The following is a 19,298-nucleotide window of genomic DNA, read 5'->3' on the forward strand; positions in this document are numbered from 1 at the left end:
ATGCTCGTTACATAAACATGTGTATACATGACATCGATTCGTTTTTTAATAATACACACAATATAAGCATTTGTTTCAATTTCGCGGAAATTATTGGTTATGCCCCCTGCAACCCCTCCCCCTTCGAAGAAACGAGGATATATAGTTTTTCATATGCCATATGCCAAACCTTGTCCAAACGATGACAAGAGAACTTTTGGGCCTAAGGTACGCAAACTTTGTATAGATGTTGGTCATTACCAGTAGATGAGCCCCGATGCTTTTAATGTCACAGTCGCGGTGACCTTGTTTAATTAGTATTCAAAATCTAAAACTGTAACCTTAAGCTTGGCAATCATCAAAACATCCTAAAAAAACAGATGCCCTGCATAAAACATGCACCAACGTTGTTATACTGTTCTGTACTGCACAATTAACAATTTTATCTTTAATTTTGATACTAACAATTCGTCAAAGTGACAAATATACACTATTATAATGAATCATCGTTTAATATGGGTATCCCGAGAGATAAAGCAGTGTGGCGGATCCAGGCAGCGTAGACAGACACGTCCGTGTAGATTCCGGGCCAGTTTTCCTGTCCACAGTCAAAACCCCAACTTGTCACTCCTAGAAATACAAGATCCTGATATAATACACAAGTGAAATGTGTCCAGGGAACATATATGGCCCACAATGTCGATCGCCGTCACAAAAAGAATGGTCATTATTCCACTGATAGTCGATAAATGTGCATCACAATTGCCAATTGCCCAATGGAAGAGTTGGGGCACTGAAAGGCAATACCAAACATTTCACCTCGAAATATACATCGATACCAACCATATTTTATCACTATAGTATAATTTGCACTATATGTGTATACGAAGAAAAAAGAAACACCACAATGCCACGAAACGAGGTTTCCATTGATTGACAGAAGAACTTCAGCCTTCATTGGGCGATTCAGTCTCAACCGTTTGTCTTTTTTAGCAACAGTGACCTTGACCTAGACCACATACGCAATCCAATGAATGGTCTCCATAAACTCTTCCTAATTACCACGCTTAGTCAAGATATGTCAACCCTAAATAAAATTATTCAGTTTCAACCGTTTCTCTATTTTTAATTACAGTGACCTTGACCTTGACCCTAGGGACACATAACGCAATCCTATGAAATATAGCCATAATCTCTTCCTATAGTTTGGTCAAGATATGTCAGCCCTTGCTAAAATTATTCAGTATCAACCGTTTTTCTATTTTTAGTTTCAGTGACCTTGGCCTTGATCCAAGGAGCCCAACACGCAATCCCATGAAAGGACTCCTTAAACTCTTTGTAAATACCAAGTTCATTTAAGATATGTCAACCCTTACTAAAGTTATTCAGTTTCATAGCTAAGTTTGACGCCGCAAGCCCGCCCATGAACAACGACATGCGAATTTCTAATAACCAGGTTTCACTGGTTCATAACTCTTTTTTTAAATTTAGAGCAGGTGACCTTGACCAAGCTCAAAGTTTCAAAATGTTTATGGGTGCCTAACCACTTACAAACTGTCACATATACCTAACTTGCAATCTTCTTGAGTTATCGCAGGATCAATTTTTCCGGACGCACGAAAAAACATTTACACTTTTTCTGACGCAGAATAAGTCAAATTGTTTTTGTTAATGACATGAAAATCCCTTAGTTGCATTCTAACCAAGTTTCAAAAATGGAGTGTTGATACGTTTTGAGTTAAGCCAAGATCCAGTCAAAAAGTGTTACTTTTACTTCTTTCGTTGTCAAATAGCAACCACAATTGTTCCGACTTTATTTTTGTTTAAATGACTTGCATAATCTCCTACCATTCATACTTATTGAGTTATTACAGTGCCCATGTTTCCGGACGGAAGGACGACGGAGTGACGGCTGGAAGGACGTACATACAGACAGACAGACGGGCGGACGAACGGACATGAAGACTGACGGACGGACGGACGGACAGACAGACGGACAAAGGGAGGAGGGGACGGATGGACGGACGGAGGGTAAACATTTAGTCCCCTGCGGTAAAACGGTTGGGGACTTATTAAGGTATCTTGAAAACGTCTCGAGTTATACTGTGGTAATCTGACGTTCTGGGAGTTTTTAGCATACACTAAAAGGAGTATTTATCTTAACCAGAAGATAACCATACCTTGAACATACCACCTCCCGTTCTTAGCTTTACAGGCAAGAGGTCCACCACTATCGCCCTTAAAAGACAAGATAAAACAACTTAATAGATGTACCACTAGGCTATCTTAACTTAATTAACTACACGAAATTAGTCCTCAAAATAGCTTAACAATGAAAAACAAATTATTCAATATGTAACTTATTATAAGTCAATCTTATAAGCATGCATCAATCACTTAATTCATTGTATAGGTCAGTTATTTATATCAGGCAATCCGATTAGCTACATCGTTCTTAGATCCAAATACGAACAAGAATAAGAACATTGCATCCTACCGTGCAAGCATCTCTTGTCCCGCTCTTGAATCCGGCACAGAATGTCACCTTCCAGAAGAACTTGTTCCCATACCAGTCCTGACGTGAGCACCAGTAGTTGTGCAGAATGGGAACGCTCGCTTGGTTCAGCACGTTGCGATCGCCTGTACCTAGGAAGATAAACAAAAGTGCTGGTTTCCAAACTTCATATCAACTGATTGAAAAATACTGCCGACTTTACAATCGTATGTGATTGGTCACGTATCTGTAGTACCAATTTAACGCTAAAAAAAAATAAAAAAATAACGAAGTAAGCGAACGATTTACAAAAAATGCAACGATACAAATGCAAGAAGAGAAACGTATAGCCAGCATCTCAGTATCAAACAGCCAGCATCTCAGAGTCATACAGTTATCACCTCAGTACAATACAGCCAAAACCTCAGTATCATACAGCCGGCACCTCAGTATCAAACAGCCAACATCTCAGAGTCATACAGTTATCACCTCAGTACAATACAGCCAAAACCTCAGTATCATACATCCGGCACCTCAGTATCAAACAGCCAGCATCTCAGAGTCATACAGTTATCACCTCAGTACAATAAAGCCAAAACATCAGTATCATACAGCCGGCACCTCAGTATCAAACAGCCAGCATCTCAGAGTCATACAGTTATCACCTCAGTACAATACAGCCAAAACCTCAATATCATACAGCCGGCACCTCAGTATCAAACAGCCAACATTTCAGTATCATACAGCCAACACCCCCAGTATCATACAGCCAACACCTCAGTATCATACAGCCGGCATCTAAGTATCATACAGCCAACAACTCAGTATCATACAACCAACACCTCAGTATCATACAGCCAACACCTCAGTATCATACAGCCAACACCTCAGTATCATAGAGCCGGCACCTCAGTATCAAACAGCCAACACCTCAGTATCATACAGCCAATACCTCAGTATCATACAGACGGCACCTCAATATCAAACAGCCAACACCTCAGTATCATACAGCCAACACCTCCGTATCATACAGCCGGCACCTCAGTATCAAACAGCCAACACCTCAGTACAATACAGCCAACACCTCAGTATCATACATCCGGCACCACAGTAAATAAAGCCGGCACCTCAGTTAATACAGCCATCATCTCAGTATTATACAACAAGCACCTCAGTATCAAACAGCCAACACATCAGTACCATACAGACCGCACCTCAGTATCAAACAGTCAACACCTCAGTATCATACAGCCAACACCTACGTATCATACAGCCAGCAAGGACCTCAGTATTATACAGCCAACATCTCGGTATTATACAGCCAACACTTCAGTATCATACAGCCAGCACATCAGTTTCATACAACCAACCCCCAGTATAATACAGCGCAGCAAACACCTCAGTATCATACAACCAACACCTCAGTATCATACAGTCAGCACCTCAGTATCATACAACCAACCCCCAGTATCATACAGCGCAGCAAACACCTCAGTATCATACAACCAACACCTCAGTATCATACAGTCAGCACCTCAGTATCATACAGCCAGCACCTCAGTATCAAACAGCCAACACCTCAGTATCATACAGCCAACACCTCAGTATCATACAGCCAACACCTCAGTATCATACAGCCAACACCTCCGTATCATACAGCCAACACCTCAGTATCATACAGCCAACACCTCAGTATCATACAGCCAACACCCCAGTATCATACAGCCAACACTTAAGTATCATACAGTCAGCACCTTAGTATCATACAGCCAACACCTCAGTATCATACAGCCAACACCTCAGTATCATACAGCCAGCACCTCAGTATCATACAGCCAACACCTCAGTATCATACAGCCAACACCTCAGTATCATACAGCCAACACCCCAGTATCATACAGCCAACACTTAAGTATCATACAGTCAGCACCTTAGTATCATACAGCCAACACCTCCGTATCATACAGCCAACACCTCAGTATCATACAGTCAGCACCTCAGTATCATACAGCCAACACCTCCGTATCATATAGCCAGCACCTCAGTATCATATAGCCAGCACCTCAGTATCATATAGCCAGCACCTCAGTATCATATAGCCAGCACCTCAGTATAATACAGCGCAGCCAACACCTCAGTATCATTCAGTTAGGACATCCATATCACACAGCCATCACTCGTGTATCAGACTTCGGCGTACAAATCTAGTTAAAATTTATAATTCAGATAAAGAACTCAGTTGCTTTCAAAAACGTTTCATTATTGATTTGTTATAGGTTCATACCCCTAGATTCTCCCCATCCTGTGACGTAACAATATGTGCCCGTTGGAACCACGTGGTTTGCTGAGGGCGGGATACAGATAGGCAATATGGCGTCCGAAAACTCGATGTCCCTCTGAAAAAATCCCACATCGTATAAGCATAAAAATAGTAAAACGATCATTTCAAATACGTTTTACTCATATTGACTATATTACTTTAATATAATTATATACTGTATTTAATAATATATTTAAAGAGAAATTTAATGAGTTTTAAACTCCTATGGAAATTATTATAACGTTTAGCTTAACATACAAGGTCACGTTCTGTTTTGTTCTGTATTGTCCATGTTATATTTCAAAACACCTGTTACGTTAAATTGCTATTCATATTATACACGCTGCCAGGGACATAAGGTTATGACAATAATTTTAGTTTTATTTTTCTTTAAAAAGCAGTGTGTGTCTACCACGTGATAAATTGCGTCATAAATGCTACGTTGAAAGGCAATATTTTGCTTCGATTGAAGCATTTAAACAAAGATAACTTCAATATTTCACTATTTCGTCACCATTTTAATTACAAATGTAAAACGTAGCGCAGTCAACGCCGCTTGGGGAACCCCGCCTTTGTACTTTTACCAGAGTTTGATTGAGAGTTTGGTTTCCTAAACACTTCGACAAACCTTTTCACATAACGGCCGTCTGACGGAGCACTATCAAAATTATTTTGGAAACTAGTTTGTCATTCTTCACCCAACTCCGGAAATAAAACAAGGACGAGGCTCCTTAAGCGACATAGACTGCCCTTTGTTTCATTTAAATGGTGTAATTATCTTTGTTTTAAGTCTTCATTTTAAGCAAAATGTTGCCTTCCGACATAGCATTTATGACGTAATTTATCACGTGGTATACACACACTAAAAAAGGAACAGCCGCTGATCATGACAATACACTTACGTCCAGCATGATTATGGCAATATCATTCTCAAGCGTGTCATTGTTAAAGTCGGGATGGGGCACGTACGTCTGTATGTTAAACGAACGTTCCGACGAATCACGTGTTGTCACGTGATGTTTACCTAGATACACCGTCCAGGCGGAAGGAGACTCGGTGGGGATTCTGGAATTTAGTGAATACAAGTTAAGTAATGCACCAGTCAATTGTAACCACGACCCCAAAGTCTCCGCTATCCCCCGGGCCTTAGGAAGGAGGACTGGCGTGGTTACAATTGACTGGTGCAAAAGATTGCCAATAGATGAACTATTTATACGCTTGTCCAAAAAAGATGAAGGTACGTTTCGTAAAAATGATTTTTAAAAAAGTCCAATGCATCCAGACTACCCCGCGTACGGAACACCTCGGGTATTTTCCATCGAAAACAACATCGGATGTATACCGGTACATCGGCCATCATCAGTAGGAGTTTGTAAAAAATAGTATTCATTGAGTGTAGTGTTTTACGTGCATTTTGAATATCTTAGTTTAAAATATTTGCCTTTGAAGTGAATAATTGCATAAATAATTAAGATTTCCAAGAGTAAAAATATAAAGTTTAAGCGCTTAATTGAAATAACTACGCGATCTGCTGGCAGCGTAGTTAAATGTAAAGATTTCTGACATCGTAATCCGTCCATATACATCCAAGATTGTATTCGGTGGAAAATGGCCGAGGTGTTTCGAATGGGCATCCCGAAGTTCAAATGAAAGAGAACATTCATTAGTGTACGTGTACGTTAAAAGTATAAATGTCTGTACGTGGAACACGTACCACATTGCATTAAGTCATGAGTTGTCACACGACGTTTACCCAAATACACAAAACAAGCAGAGGGCTTGAATGGGAGCCTGAATGGTTAAAGATGCACTCTTACTCTCAAATAAGATTTACCACAATTAATAATATTCCAAAAGGGATGAATAAATGTCGAAAACAATGGTTCTGATGAAGGATACCGATTTTAATTTGAAAGAAATGAGAATAAAACACGGTATTTTTACCTTATGAGACTATAGTAGACCACAGTAAATCAATCTTTAAGCACTCACCAATCATTTAATATTGTTGCGCTTTATGCTATTAAATACACAGCTACAATCTTGTTATCAGTAATTTATATTTTCCATAAATGCATTATTTAGTCAGTAGTTAATGGTTTATCAGACAGAATTGATGTTTGTTATACATGTGTATGTATTGATTTTGAATAAGAGTGTCACTTTTAAGGTATTAATCTCTGTACGTGGAACACGTACCACACTACATTAAGTCACGTGTTATCACACGAGGTTTACCCAAATACACTAAACAGGGCTTGAGTAGGAGCCTGAATGGTTAATAAATGGTTAAAGATTATCCGTAACATAATGAGTACGCCTGTACGCTGTATGTACATGGACACTTATGTCACCTGAGCAACAGTCTTACAAATGAAATGTATTTAGGATTGTAGGAAATATGACTTCTAAAAGTAGCAAAGACGTTTGATGTCAGGTCCCTTGCTTTGATCCCAACTGTTTAAATATGGCAATGACATTTGATATCAGGATCATTAGTATTGTTACCGTGCTTACTAGTGTAAATGTTGTTAACAGCTTAAAAAAGCAAAATTGAAATCCAAGTAACACTGCAGACTAATTTTATGACGTCGTTCGATGGGCGAGCATCTCAGTCTTTGTGGTTAATCTACAATTTCATAATAACTTTATTGCTGCCATGCACATAATCAAAATCAGGCACGTTACCTTTTCATTACAAATTATTGTAAACAGTCATGAATCTTTATTAATACAGATTCACATGCCATTTCGTAATGAGTGGGATTGAAAAGGAATTAAATGATTTCGTGACAACGTTTCATTAAGGATATTCCGCCATGTTCTTCCTATTTCCTGCAGGATTTTGATGCCCAAGTTTAGACTGTGAATGTATACCACGTGATAAATAGCGTCATAAATGCTACGTCGGAAGGCAATATTTTGCTTCGATTGAAGGCTTTAAACAAAGATAACTTCACTATTTCTCCACCATTTTAAATGAAACATAGCGCAGTCTACGCCGCTTACGGAGCCCCGCCTTCGGTCTTTTACCAGAGTTTGATTGAGAGTTGAGTTTCTTAAAACACTTCGACAAACCTTTTCACAATACGGCCGTCTGACGGAGCACTGTCAAAACAATATTTTGGAAACAGGTTTGTCGAAGTGTTTGATGAAACTAATCACCTTATCAAAATTCGATTATAAAACGAAGGTGAGGCTCTTAAAGCGGAATAGACTGTCCTTTGTTTTATAAAAAATGGTGTAGAAATAGAAAAGTCATCTTTGATTCAAGTCTTCATTCTTAGCAAAATGTTGCCTTCCGATGAAGCATATATGACGTAATTTATCACGTGGTATACACACACTGTTAGAGTAAACGTTCACAATTTAATCGCTACCGTTTAATACCTGAAACTTAATACAGGCATAGATTGTGTTTTGCATTGCAGCCATTTTAAGTCAACCATTTCTGATATCAACAGCCATTTTAAGTCAACTATTTCTGATATCAACAGCCATTTTAAGTCAACCATTTCTGATATCAACAGCCATTTTAAGTCAACCATTTCTGATATCAACAGCCATTTTAAGTCAACCATCTGATATCAACAGCGATTTTAAATCAACCATTTCTGATATCAAAGCCATTTTAGTCAACCATTTCCGATATCAACAGCCATTTTAAGTCAAACATTTCTGATATCATCAGCCATTTTAAGTTAACCATTTATTATATCAACAGCCATTTTAAGTCAACCTTTTCTGATATCATCAGCCATTTTAAGTCAACCATTTCTGAAATCATCAGCCATTTTAAGTCAACCATTTCTGGTATCATTTTTAAACTGAAAAATAAGATACCATAGAATACAACCTACAAACAGCCAATGGAATTGCAGATAGGCAATCATTAAGTACTAGGCTTAATCATTAAGAATTTCAACTTACGCTCACTCCGCCCATTCTTAATCATGAAGGTTTTAATTGATGTCATCTAACTTTTACTGAAAACAGAACTTACTTATAAATCTTATCGCCTGATTGGGGCGTTGTCAACACACGCTGCAGGTTTTCTTGACATTAAAACCAAATATGATTATCATGTACTCTTACTCTCGTATAATGGACAGGATATCTATTAACAGAACTTACGACATTCGGAATTCCTCGGCCATTTTTATCGAAAACAACCTCGGATGAATGTCGGCACTTCAGTAAAAGAAGTTCGTAAATTTTTGAATTGCATCAATAATTAAATGTAGTGTTTTTATGACTGATAGACATGTTTTCACATGCTCAATACACTGTAAATCAAAAATATCATTTTTCCTGAAACTTTTATACCTTGAGTATCTATCATTGCTTGATTTATAATTTAGAATAGAGATTTAAGCATAAACTGTTGCCCTATAGTTGAAAGGTCATTTAGGAAGAACTGTCATGGCGGACTGTGCAATTTTTAGAGTTTGTTTTTCAAGTGGAGAGATTTTTCTTAAGAATAACTTGACCCCCCTTTTTTATTGGCGTAAAAGGTAATTTAAAGCTTGTACTTTAAGAACATATATGTTTATCATAGTCTGCATTCGCTCGAAATGCCTTTAAATGTTGTCTAAACATAATCATTTCACATTGAATTATAGAGGAAATGATAATGGTGGTGTGTAACCTAAAAGGGACCAAACTGCTTTGTTTAAAAAGTGTCATTTTTGGCAAGAAATGTATTGCATTTCACTATTTCTGGCAAATTTTCACAATTAAATGCATTTATCTTGTCCGGTTGATCAAAATATGCTATTTCCTGGTTTTCACAACTTTCGTCTATTTTCTTTAATAAATTAAGTCGTCTGTAATCTTACGAGCACTGAAAATGTCCAAATTTGGTGAAAATTTGACTGCGAGAACTTGAAATGTGTGCAAAGATTTGTAGAACTGCCCCATTTGATGCTTAGGATGCCATTTGAATCCAGGTTCAGTTGAAAAACCTCAAAGAATGGCATTTTGGGCCAAAACGCCTTAGAAAATACAGACGCACAGGCACTTGGGTGACGGACAGTGTAACTGGAAAACCTGACACAGACTATCAGATTGAGCTAGTTTTGGGTGTATTTATGTATGAAGGACTAATCGAAAGTGTTTTTCATAGAAAATGCAGGGACGGGTTTAGTTATAGGTATGACGTCACCATTGCGTCATATGTACTTCCGTTGTGCGGAAAATTCTCAATAAAAAATAATGTTTTTTATGACTGATAGACATGTTTTCACATGCTCAATACACTGTATATCAAAATTATCATTATTCCTGAAACTTTTATACCTTGAATATCTATTATTGCTTGATTTATAATTTAGAATAGAGATTTAAGCATAAACTGTTGCCCTATAGTTGAAAGGTCATTTTGGAAGAACTGTCATGGCGGACTGTGCAATTTTTAGAGTTTGTTTTTCAAGTGGAGAGATTTTTCTTAGGAATAACTTGACCCCCCCCCCCCCCCTTTATTGGCGTAAAAGATAATTTAATGCGTGTACTTTAAGAATATATATGTTTATCATAGTCTGCATTCGCTCGAAATGCCTTTAAATGTTATCTAAAAATAATCATTTCACATTGAATTATAGAGGAAATGACAATGGTGGTGTGTAACCTACATCCATGTTGTTTTCGATAAAAATGGTCGAGATGCCCCGAATGAACTTACGAGTTAGCGAAGCAGTGAACGGCCGTCAGAATCAGGCGCTTGTTAAGGACGCTGCCTCCACATGCTGTCTGTTTGTCTTTGGCCATCAGAGCCTGTTAAGCAGAAACCATGTTCATGGGAACTAGTAGGTAATAAAAAAAGTAATCATTTCGTGATTCAGCGCGGAAATAACCGAACTAGTGAGAACTCATACTCAGTACAGCGCGGAAATAACCGAACTAGTGAGAACTCATACTCAGTACAGCGCGGAAATAACCGAACTAGTGAGAACTCATACTCAGTACAGCGCGGAAAAAGCCGAACTAGTACGAATTCATACTCGCACAAGGGCGCATTGACGCAAAAATGGGTAAGAAACGACATGAATAGAAGTAGTTCTTCGGATTTTGCGGTATTAATACTACCTGCGCGCATGGGCAGATAATCTAAAAATACATTCGAAATGTGTATAACTCACACATTGGATAAATTTGTTTTATTGCTAATATTGGATAGTTAAAGATGGGTAAATGTACATGTTGAACGTTATGTTGTTGCCATGATTATGAAAAATGTAACAAAGTTTTAAACAATATTAAAACTGGGTCAACTACGGCACAACGGCCATGACCATGAATCACCTTATTGTATTCGGGAACGGTAGAATTACACAGAAATACAATTTAACTTTATTTAGAAAACAGCCAATGATAGGCAATTGTTAAGTACTAGACTTAATCATTAAGAATTTCACCCTTCGCGGGCGTTTAAAGTCCACCTACTGTCACTGATCCGATACACACTCCCTACGTCAGATTTTGCGTTATCAAAGTATCAGCCAATGAGGTTGTATTCTAAGTCAGTTATATGACCTAAAGGAATTTCTTAATGATTAAGAAGGCCTCATTCGCTACGCTCACTCCGCACATTCTATTGCATTAAGAATTTACTTCATGTCATCTTACTATTACATATGTCCATTTTGTTTGAAAGAGAATAATTGTAAGTTATATAAACACAAGATTTAACATCTCCATACCATCCATGGCCAAGAGTCGACGCGGGCCTCCTTCCCTCCTATTATTCGGCGGCTAACCGGACTGATATGTGGTAAGCCGCAAGGGGGCGTGTCTGTTGATGGATAAACGATGACATAACATTTTATACAGATGGTAGACTGTGCAAGCACGTACGAGTCCCCGTATCTGAAACATCTGTGCAACTAATTCGGATACACTAAATAAAAGAACATTATAAAGCTATGGTAAACTATGCATGCTTTCCCGGGTCTCCGTTCCTACAACATCTCGGCAACTCACCACCGTTTGTTAATGGATACATATAATAATATACCATTTAAGATATATGGCATACGCTTGAAGCTTTCGCGGAACTCCGAACCAAATACATCTCGGCAACTCACCGCCGCAAGAGGGCGTGTCTGTTAATTGATACATATAATAATATATTATTTTAAATCTATGGTATACGTTGCAAGCTTTCACAGGTCTCCGTACTGTAACGGTCAGCTGTAGACGGATAGAGAAGTTATATAAAGACCAGTGGACCCCTTCAGGGTCGAGCATGCTTTTCCCTGAAGGGATCTGTTGGTGTTTGTTTTATTACGCCTGAAAGCTCGGCGATCTGTTGGTGTTTGTTTGGTTGGCTCGCACGTTACAGTACCTCATACATCTCGGCAAATCACCAGTCTAATGTCTGGTCTGCCGCAAGGTCGTGCGTCTATTAATGGATAAACAAATAAAATATCATTTAAAATCTATGTTAGCCTTTGCAAGCTTTTGTGGGACGCTTTACCTCCTATTCTCAGCGATTTACCGGATTGCTGTCTGTTATGGATATACTAACTGATGTGTGGTCTGCCACCAATGTACATGTATGCTCGTTAAGATGAGGTTATGTACCACGGTATTGACAACATATGATATCTGAAGCTGCATCATCAAGATTAAATAAAAAATAATAATATGAAAGTCACAAAAATCAAGGGGCGTAACACAGATTTTAAACAACAACAACAACAGAGTAATAGGCCTTGTTATAATATTTAAGCGTATCATCACCATTCCGATGTGTTCGTACCCAAATGTTTATTTGCCTGGCGTATGCGTTTTTGGTTGGTCGTCACCAAGCCGGACACGCTAGGTTTCTACGGAAACTCCAGTTTCCCCACACCTTAAGAAAACATCATACAACGAGAGTGACTAAGCATTAGTTTATGCACCAGTCAATTGCAACCACGCACCCCCCCTCCCCCCACCCAGGTCCGGGGATTGGCGGGGACTTTGACTTTCGGTCCAGCCAACCGAACTGATGGTAAAATCCCCGCCAAATGCCCCCGCACCCAAGGGACTCTAGATAAGGCCCATTTCCCGCTATATTATGCGCGAAGACAAAACCACCGCATAAGCCCGGCACTGCGGGGCCACCTGAAAGGTAAAACACGGCTCATTTCCCTGGCTATCACCGGTAAACCCTAGTCCATTCTCGACTCCGCCGACGACGGCGCGCAACAACGAACAATACAACAATACATTGACTTGTGTTTTTTTTCAAAACACAGGAGCTAAAATTAATATATACCTACCATCTAGAAAAATTCCAAACGCCCCCCACGCAATCCATAACTGAATAAAAAAACACCAATGCAAATCTCTAGGCATGTTAGTCCGGACAAAATGTAGGCTAGTTCCATATTTTCACAATCACAAATGTTGAATCCATTTAAATATCAATGTCACGTTTATCACTTCAAGATAAGAAATAGGTGAACTATCGTCTGCAAAATTATTAAATTATCACACATAAACAAATGAGAAATTATTAAATAAAAGTCACCTATCCAAATATGCGTCACACATTTTATTTTTAATTGATCAAATATACATGTGTATAAAGGTAAAACAATATGACCATAAAATAAATCTAAGCAAGATTTTCACTGAAAAACACAAAAGGAAACAGGAGTTCATTAGGCCGTCCTTAAAACATGTTTTGTTTAAGTGGTGCCAGCGACTTATAAATAAAACCCGGACTCGTGAAATTGTTTAAGCATGTAGTCGGTAAAACCATTATATTGCAAGAGTTATATCATTTTCTTGTTTAATAAAATACATGACTCAGTCATACGAAAACATCTTTCGAACTTATAAGCCCCCTAAATGATATTCAGGTCGAACAAACATAAACAAACATGGTTTTTGTGTGGCCTTAAACTTAGACATCATATCAGGACGCTATGAAAATTGGTGTTGTGACAAATGTTCAGTTTTATCTGACGATCATGGGGCAGATGGTCGAGAGTTAATTGTCTGATCAAATCTAACATGGACAGTAAGGTCAGTAGTGATTATTGACCTATTAGGGTCATTGTTATAACTTGACGGGGTTGAGCTATTTGCGATCATCTTTTATAGACCAATTTGTTAATCGATTATGCTAGTATATAGCGGGCGATGTTGTATAATATATATAACATATGATATATTATATTGCTGTACAGACTAAAGTAAATTGAGCGGCTGCTAGCCACGACCTTTAGTGAACTTGTACATATAGCTATACGGTTCATATAACTATTCGTATAGGTAAACGCTACAGTTTAGTGTAAAAAGTTCTCTTTAAACTCTCTCACGCCCCCATACGTTGTTTGTTTCTTCTTACATCTCCAAAAATATAGGGTTGATAGGTTGGCATTACTTATATTTTTGGAAAACCCGGGATTCTGTACCCATCCGACATATATCTGGGCTTATCACTTTTGTTGATCATTTTAAATATAAATTGTCAAGTTTTAAAGCTGCACTATCACAGATTTACCGTTTTTACAACTTTTATTTCTTGTCTTGGAATGGTCTGCCAACCAATGATGAAAGACTGCTGACAAAAATAAGATCGCAGATTTTTATATTTCCGGTCTTAAATAAAGGTTTTATGGCTTAAACCATTAATAACGGTTTAGGAAAAATGCATGAAACATTTTTTTTTTAACTTCAATATAAAAATCTTCGATCTTATGTTTTGTCTGCAGTCTTATATAACTGGTTAACATGCATTTTCGCATAAGTTGGCTCGTTCCAAGACAAAAAATAAAAAAAAGTTGTCAAAACGTTCAATCTGTAACAGTGCAGCTCTCATATATTTACTCAAGAATGCACTTTCTTTTATAAAATTACGAGAAAAATCCACACTACGGCAAACAAGCGTCCTGAAAAAAAATGTGTTTTAGTAGTTACCGATAACAACAATTTTTGTTTACACCTTATCGCATTCCTTATTTCCCTCGTGTTAGCGTACATTTTAATCTATACTTGTATAATGTACACATAACTGGATGACGTAGAGCACAAAAAGTCCACACATTCAAATTCCCGTACATCAAGAACCCGTCTAAATGTTTCGCAGCCTCACTTTCTCTCATTTTTCTTGACAATTTAATACATGCTAAAATTATGGGCATTTTGTTTAAGTTCTGGCGGCATAAGTAGATCAGGCTTTGTTTCTTATTGACTTGACATGCGCTTTGTGGTACCCCACTGAAACCAAAACACTTTCTTAAACTAGAATTGATTTTTTTTCCATGCAATTTCGATATCAAATAGAAAAATAATAATAGTGTCCAAAATGTATCCAACACGTTCAGATACTAATAGTTGTTCGCAACTTCTTTTTTTCTAAAATGGTCATTGCCTATTGGATATGGTATAGTTCTGAGAAACAAAAGCTAATAAATTAAAATCAAATTCGACCAATGATCACCGATAAGCCAAAATAAAGGGTGTTTTAACAAATTACCCTCGAGACATTGGTCTGCCTAGCAACATGCTGTCCAATCAAGGTGAACATGGATGTTTCAGTGTGACTTTGACATTTAAAGGGGCTAGACTCCGTATGAGGAAAGTGAATTTTTTTTTTGTCGAAAACTGACATAAACTTAGTATCGATGTGTACAATGCATTGCAACTTACTACCTGAAGTACCACATAGTTTACAATTAATTTATTTTTCACAGTTGTTTCGTATTTTTCCATTAAAAATATTACCAGGTATGTACACCTAGTGGAGTTCATCCTTATGCGTGATTGGCTAGTCGATGTTATCACGTGATGAATATTCCAACTAGGGTAAGCCATCGTAGCCCACTGGATTCAACGCTGGACTGCAATTTTGGCGACACCTGTTCGAACCTAGTCTCCGACACAATTCATTTTTACATTTTGGTATATTTTTTACATAATATTAAAGAGTAAAACATTTTGATAAATAACTGTCCTGAGATTCGTTACAGAAAAAAACTTGTTGGTGCCAATCTGGTGTAAAGTCCCTTTTATCTACAGACATGGGATATGCTGACACACCATGACCAAGTTACCACCCGGACAACCCTAAATCGGACGAACGAACTAATATGTCAAGCTCACAGCAAGAACATGTAGAGTTTTTCGACCTCAACAGTCGCAAACAGCAGATTTTAACCACATCATAAACATTTTTATTTCGTCAATTGTTGACATCTTCTTTGTTTTATGTCACGTTCCTGATGTTGTATTACAAAGTGAAGCATATAAACAACACAATTTCGATATAAAAACAAATTTATTTTACACATGATTCTGTACCACAAACAATATTACACCAGTATGCACAATGAATTATTGAAAGTGTAGCAATGTAAAGTCATTCTTGTCAACAGTTACAGTAACAGCGGCCGGCTTCAATAAAAAATAGTGGTAACAAATAGTGGTTACTTCAATTATTTGTATATAGGTCAGAAATGGAATCACATCGACCTTTTTCTTTCCTCAAGTTTCTATACATTCTTAATATTTAGTCAGCTATTTAGCATAATAATGAAGCTAGACACTAAAATAACGACTGAGATATGTATTGAAACTGTCTCTGGTGTTATACAACTAATAAATGAGAGAACTCGTTACAAGGAATGGAAAGTCATTTACTGAAAACAAGATTTAGGGGTTTCTCTATCCAAGTTATTCATTATGGAAATATTGTATGAGAAACTACTAAAATATATAATGTATGAAAACAGCAAACATTTCCACACAAACATCTAATCACAACAATGCCGAGAGTATTTATGAAGTTTAGGAAACTATGATTTCATGAGCGTCAGAATGTCTACAAATGGAACTTACTTATGAGATCACCTTAAAATGACACAATTATTCAAAATCAATACATACACATGTATAACAACATCAATTTTGACTGATGAAACTTTAACTACTAACTAAATAATGCATTTATGGAAAATACTAATTTCTGATAAGAATATTGTAACCGTGTATTTAAAAGCAGAAAGCGCAAAAATATTTAATGATTGGTAAATGCTAAATGATTTTCTGTGGTCTACTATAGCATCATAAGGTAGAAATACCGTGTTTTATGCTTATTTCTTTCAAATTAAACTCGGGATCCTTCATAAGTACCATTGTTTTTGACATTTATTCATCCCTTTTGGAAAATTAAAACAATATTATTAATTGTGGTGAATCTTATTTTGGAGTAAGAGTATATCTTTAATAAAAACACGTGCCATGATACGACCATTAGCAGTTTTACCATTGTGGACAACTAATAGCACACTGTCAAAACTTTTCAATCCAGTCAACAAACAAGCAATGGATCCTGGACAGCAACGGCATCAACAGGCATACCTTTCACAGTCATGTTAGTTCCATTACCAACGACACATGTTATAACTTCAGCGTCTTAGGAATTACATAACGGTCCACTCGTTTCGGAGTAATGATTTTATGGTCGCCCTCCGGCTCTGAGTGGAATGACATCATTCTATACTGAAAAAAGATGAACATTATTTAAAGTATAACATGACAATTTAACAGTTTTTAAAACTTTTCAAATTAGTGAATATTTTAACCAAACATCAGACATGAAAATTGTCTCCCTTGTAGCGGATCCGTTGTCTAGTGGTAACTCAACTGACTATCAGTCAAAGGGTCGCTGGTTGGATTACCCGCCGTACCACTTTACAATACTTACAACCCTACAACCAATTGACGAACCACAGGGTATGTGGCTACTTCCTTTTAAGCTCACTCGCTCTGATGCAGCCAGCTTTTCCCAATTGTCATTGAAAACAAAAGCGAGTATTTTAGTGTGACAAATGCTCCGGATATCGCTTTGATGAAGTGATAACCAATTAATCTGAAAGTGTGTCCTTGAAATCTACGAATCTTAAAGGCGAGTTTTTTTATTATTAAATATTCCACATTACACAACAAGGCGAGTTCTTGAATGCTTTATGTAACAACAGCTACCCATGTTACTAATTATTTCTATGATTTTGATTGAAATTTGGATACATGTGAAAACACAATAAGAACAAAAATTACCTTCTTTGAGCAACAATCGTGGGATCTTTGGACCTCAACGGTTCAAATAGTCCTAAATTAGATCATAGGCATGGGAAACAAAACTGCTCCTAAGTTCATGTTCTAGCTCTGTCTTCTATCTGAAATAATTATGGGTTTTATTGCATACACCATTCAATAAACCTTTGTAAAGGTTTCAAATATAGTTCGTTATCATACATTCACTCAAATCAATTCTTACTAATTGTGTTTCATAGGAAGATGGTTTATTTCATATCCAAAATACCATACGGCCCATGAGGACAAATACAATATTTACAAATATTTAAAATGTCATATACACATACATGCCTAGGAGAATTAACTCAATAATTATTTTAACAATGCTCTAAAGAAAACAATGTTACTTTACAATAGTAAGTTGTCTAACATCGCCAATACCATCTTATTATTTTAGTACTAAATGCGTTAGACTTGAATTTATAACAATTTTAAAATGTTTATCATCAATAATACATGGGACTTAACGTTTACTTTAAGTTTACATTCGGGATTAATTGAGCATGCTATTGTAGTTCGTCTCCATTGTTTTTTTTCACAAATTAAGGCTGGAGTTTTTGCCAAAAGTTTCTGGTGTGATAAATCAAGGATCATGTGAAATATTAATCTTTACAACATACCATTACTTTGACCAGTACAAGTATAAAGTGGAATATATTCAATTTTAGTAATAACCTGGCTGGTATATGACATCCTCGGAAGCTTCAAATGCTACTTTAGATGTGACATTTCCGTCAGCTACAGCCTCTTTTTCTTGTCTGGGTTTTGCAAGCTCCCTCCTCTGTCCTCGTTCCGTCGTTTGAGAGTATGCAACATAAAGCCAGTCTGGGAACTAGCCTAGTCCATTGTTGGCAAATGTCTGCAAAAATCTTATATCAGTATATTTAATGCCTTTATAGTACACGTATATGCATTACATGTTGTTCAAATTCACAAAAAAAAAGATTTAAACGGAAAGTTAACAATTATAATACTTATTTCTTTACGACAAATCCGGAGTTTATAATCTTACAGAAAATTCGGATACACTCTCTTTTTGAAGGTTATTTTGTATGCATCACCCTATACAATAAAACCTAGGCCGGTATTCATAAGACGTCTGGCCCCAATTTTTCGAAACTTCTTAAGCCCCTTAAAAAGGATTAAGCTAAGCTGACTATTTTTGTTTTCAATAATTTGCGTAATATTTACATTTTAAGACCTTTTGTACTTAAGATAGGACTTTTACATTTTAAGACCTTTTATACTTAAGATAGGACTTATCTTTAGGATAATCACAATAAACCATATTTTAACTATCAAAATTCAATTTAAGTATATATTTTGGCTAATTGAAATAAGCTACTTAAGCCTGTCAAGCCTAAGAAGTTTGGGCCATAAGTCATTTCCTAACTTAAGTCAATTTCTTTTTTC

General features: G+C 37.0%; 1 protein-coding gene across 1 annotated transcript; it reads right to left on the minus strand.

Annotated features, from left to right (window-relative positions):
• Nucleotides 1-472: 472 nt before the first annotated feature.
• LOC128204905 (plasminogen-like) lies at nt 473-13,146 on the minus strand. The gene is made up of 8 exons (XM_052906310.1): nt 13,058-13,146; nt 11,492-11,583; nt 10,474-10,565; nt 5,696-5,858; nt 4,758-4,869; nt 2,477-2,625; nt 2,160-2,217; nt 473-609 (listed from the first exon to the last, which is right to left on the minus strand). The coding sequence occupies exons 1-8, from the start codon at nt 13,131-13,133 to the stop codon at nt 473-475; spliced, it is 879 nt and encodes a 292-aa protein (XP_052762270.1). The 5' UTR covers nt 13,134-13,146.
• Between the last annotated feature and the right edge of the window lie 6,152 nt (nt 13,147-19,298).

This window comes from Mya arenaria, chromosome 2 (genome assembly GCF_026914265.1).
Source record: "Mya arenaria isolate MELC-2E11 chromosome 2, ASM2691426v1".
Lineage (NCBI taxonomy): Eukaryota > Metazoa > Mollusca > Bivalvia > Myida > Myidae > Mya > Mya arenaria.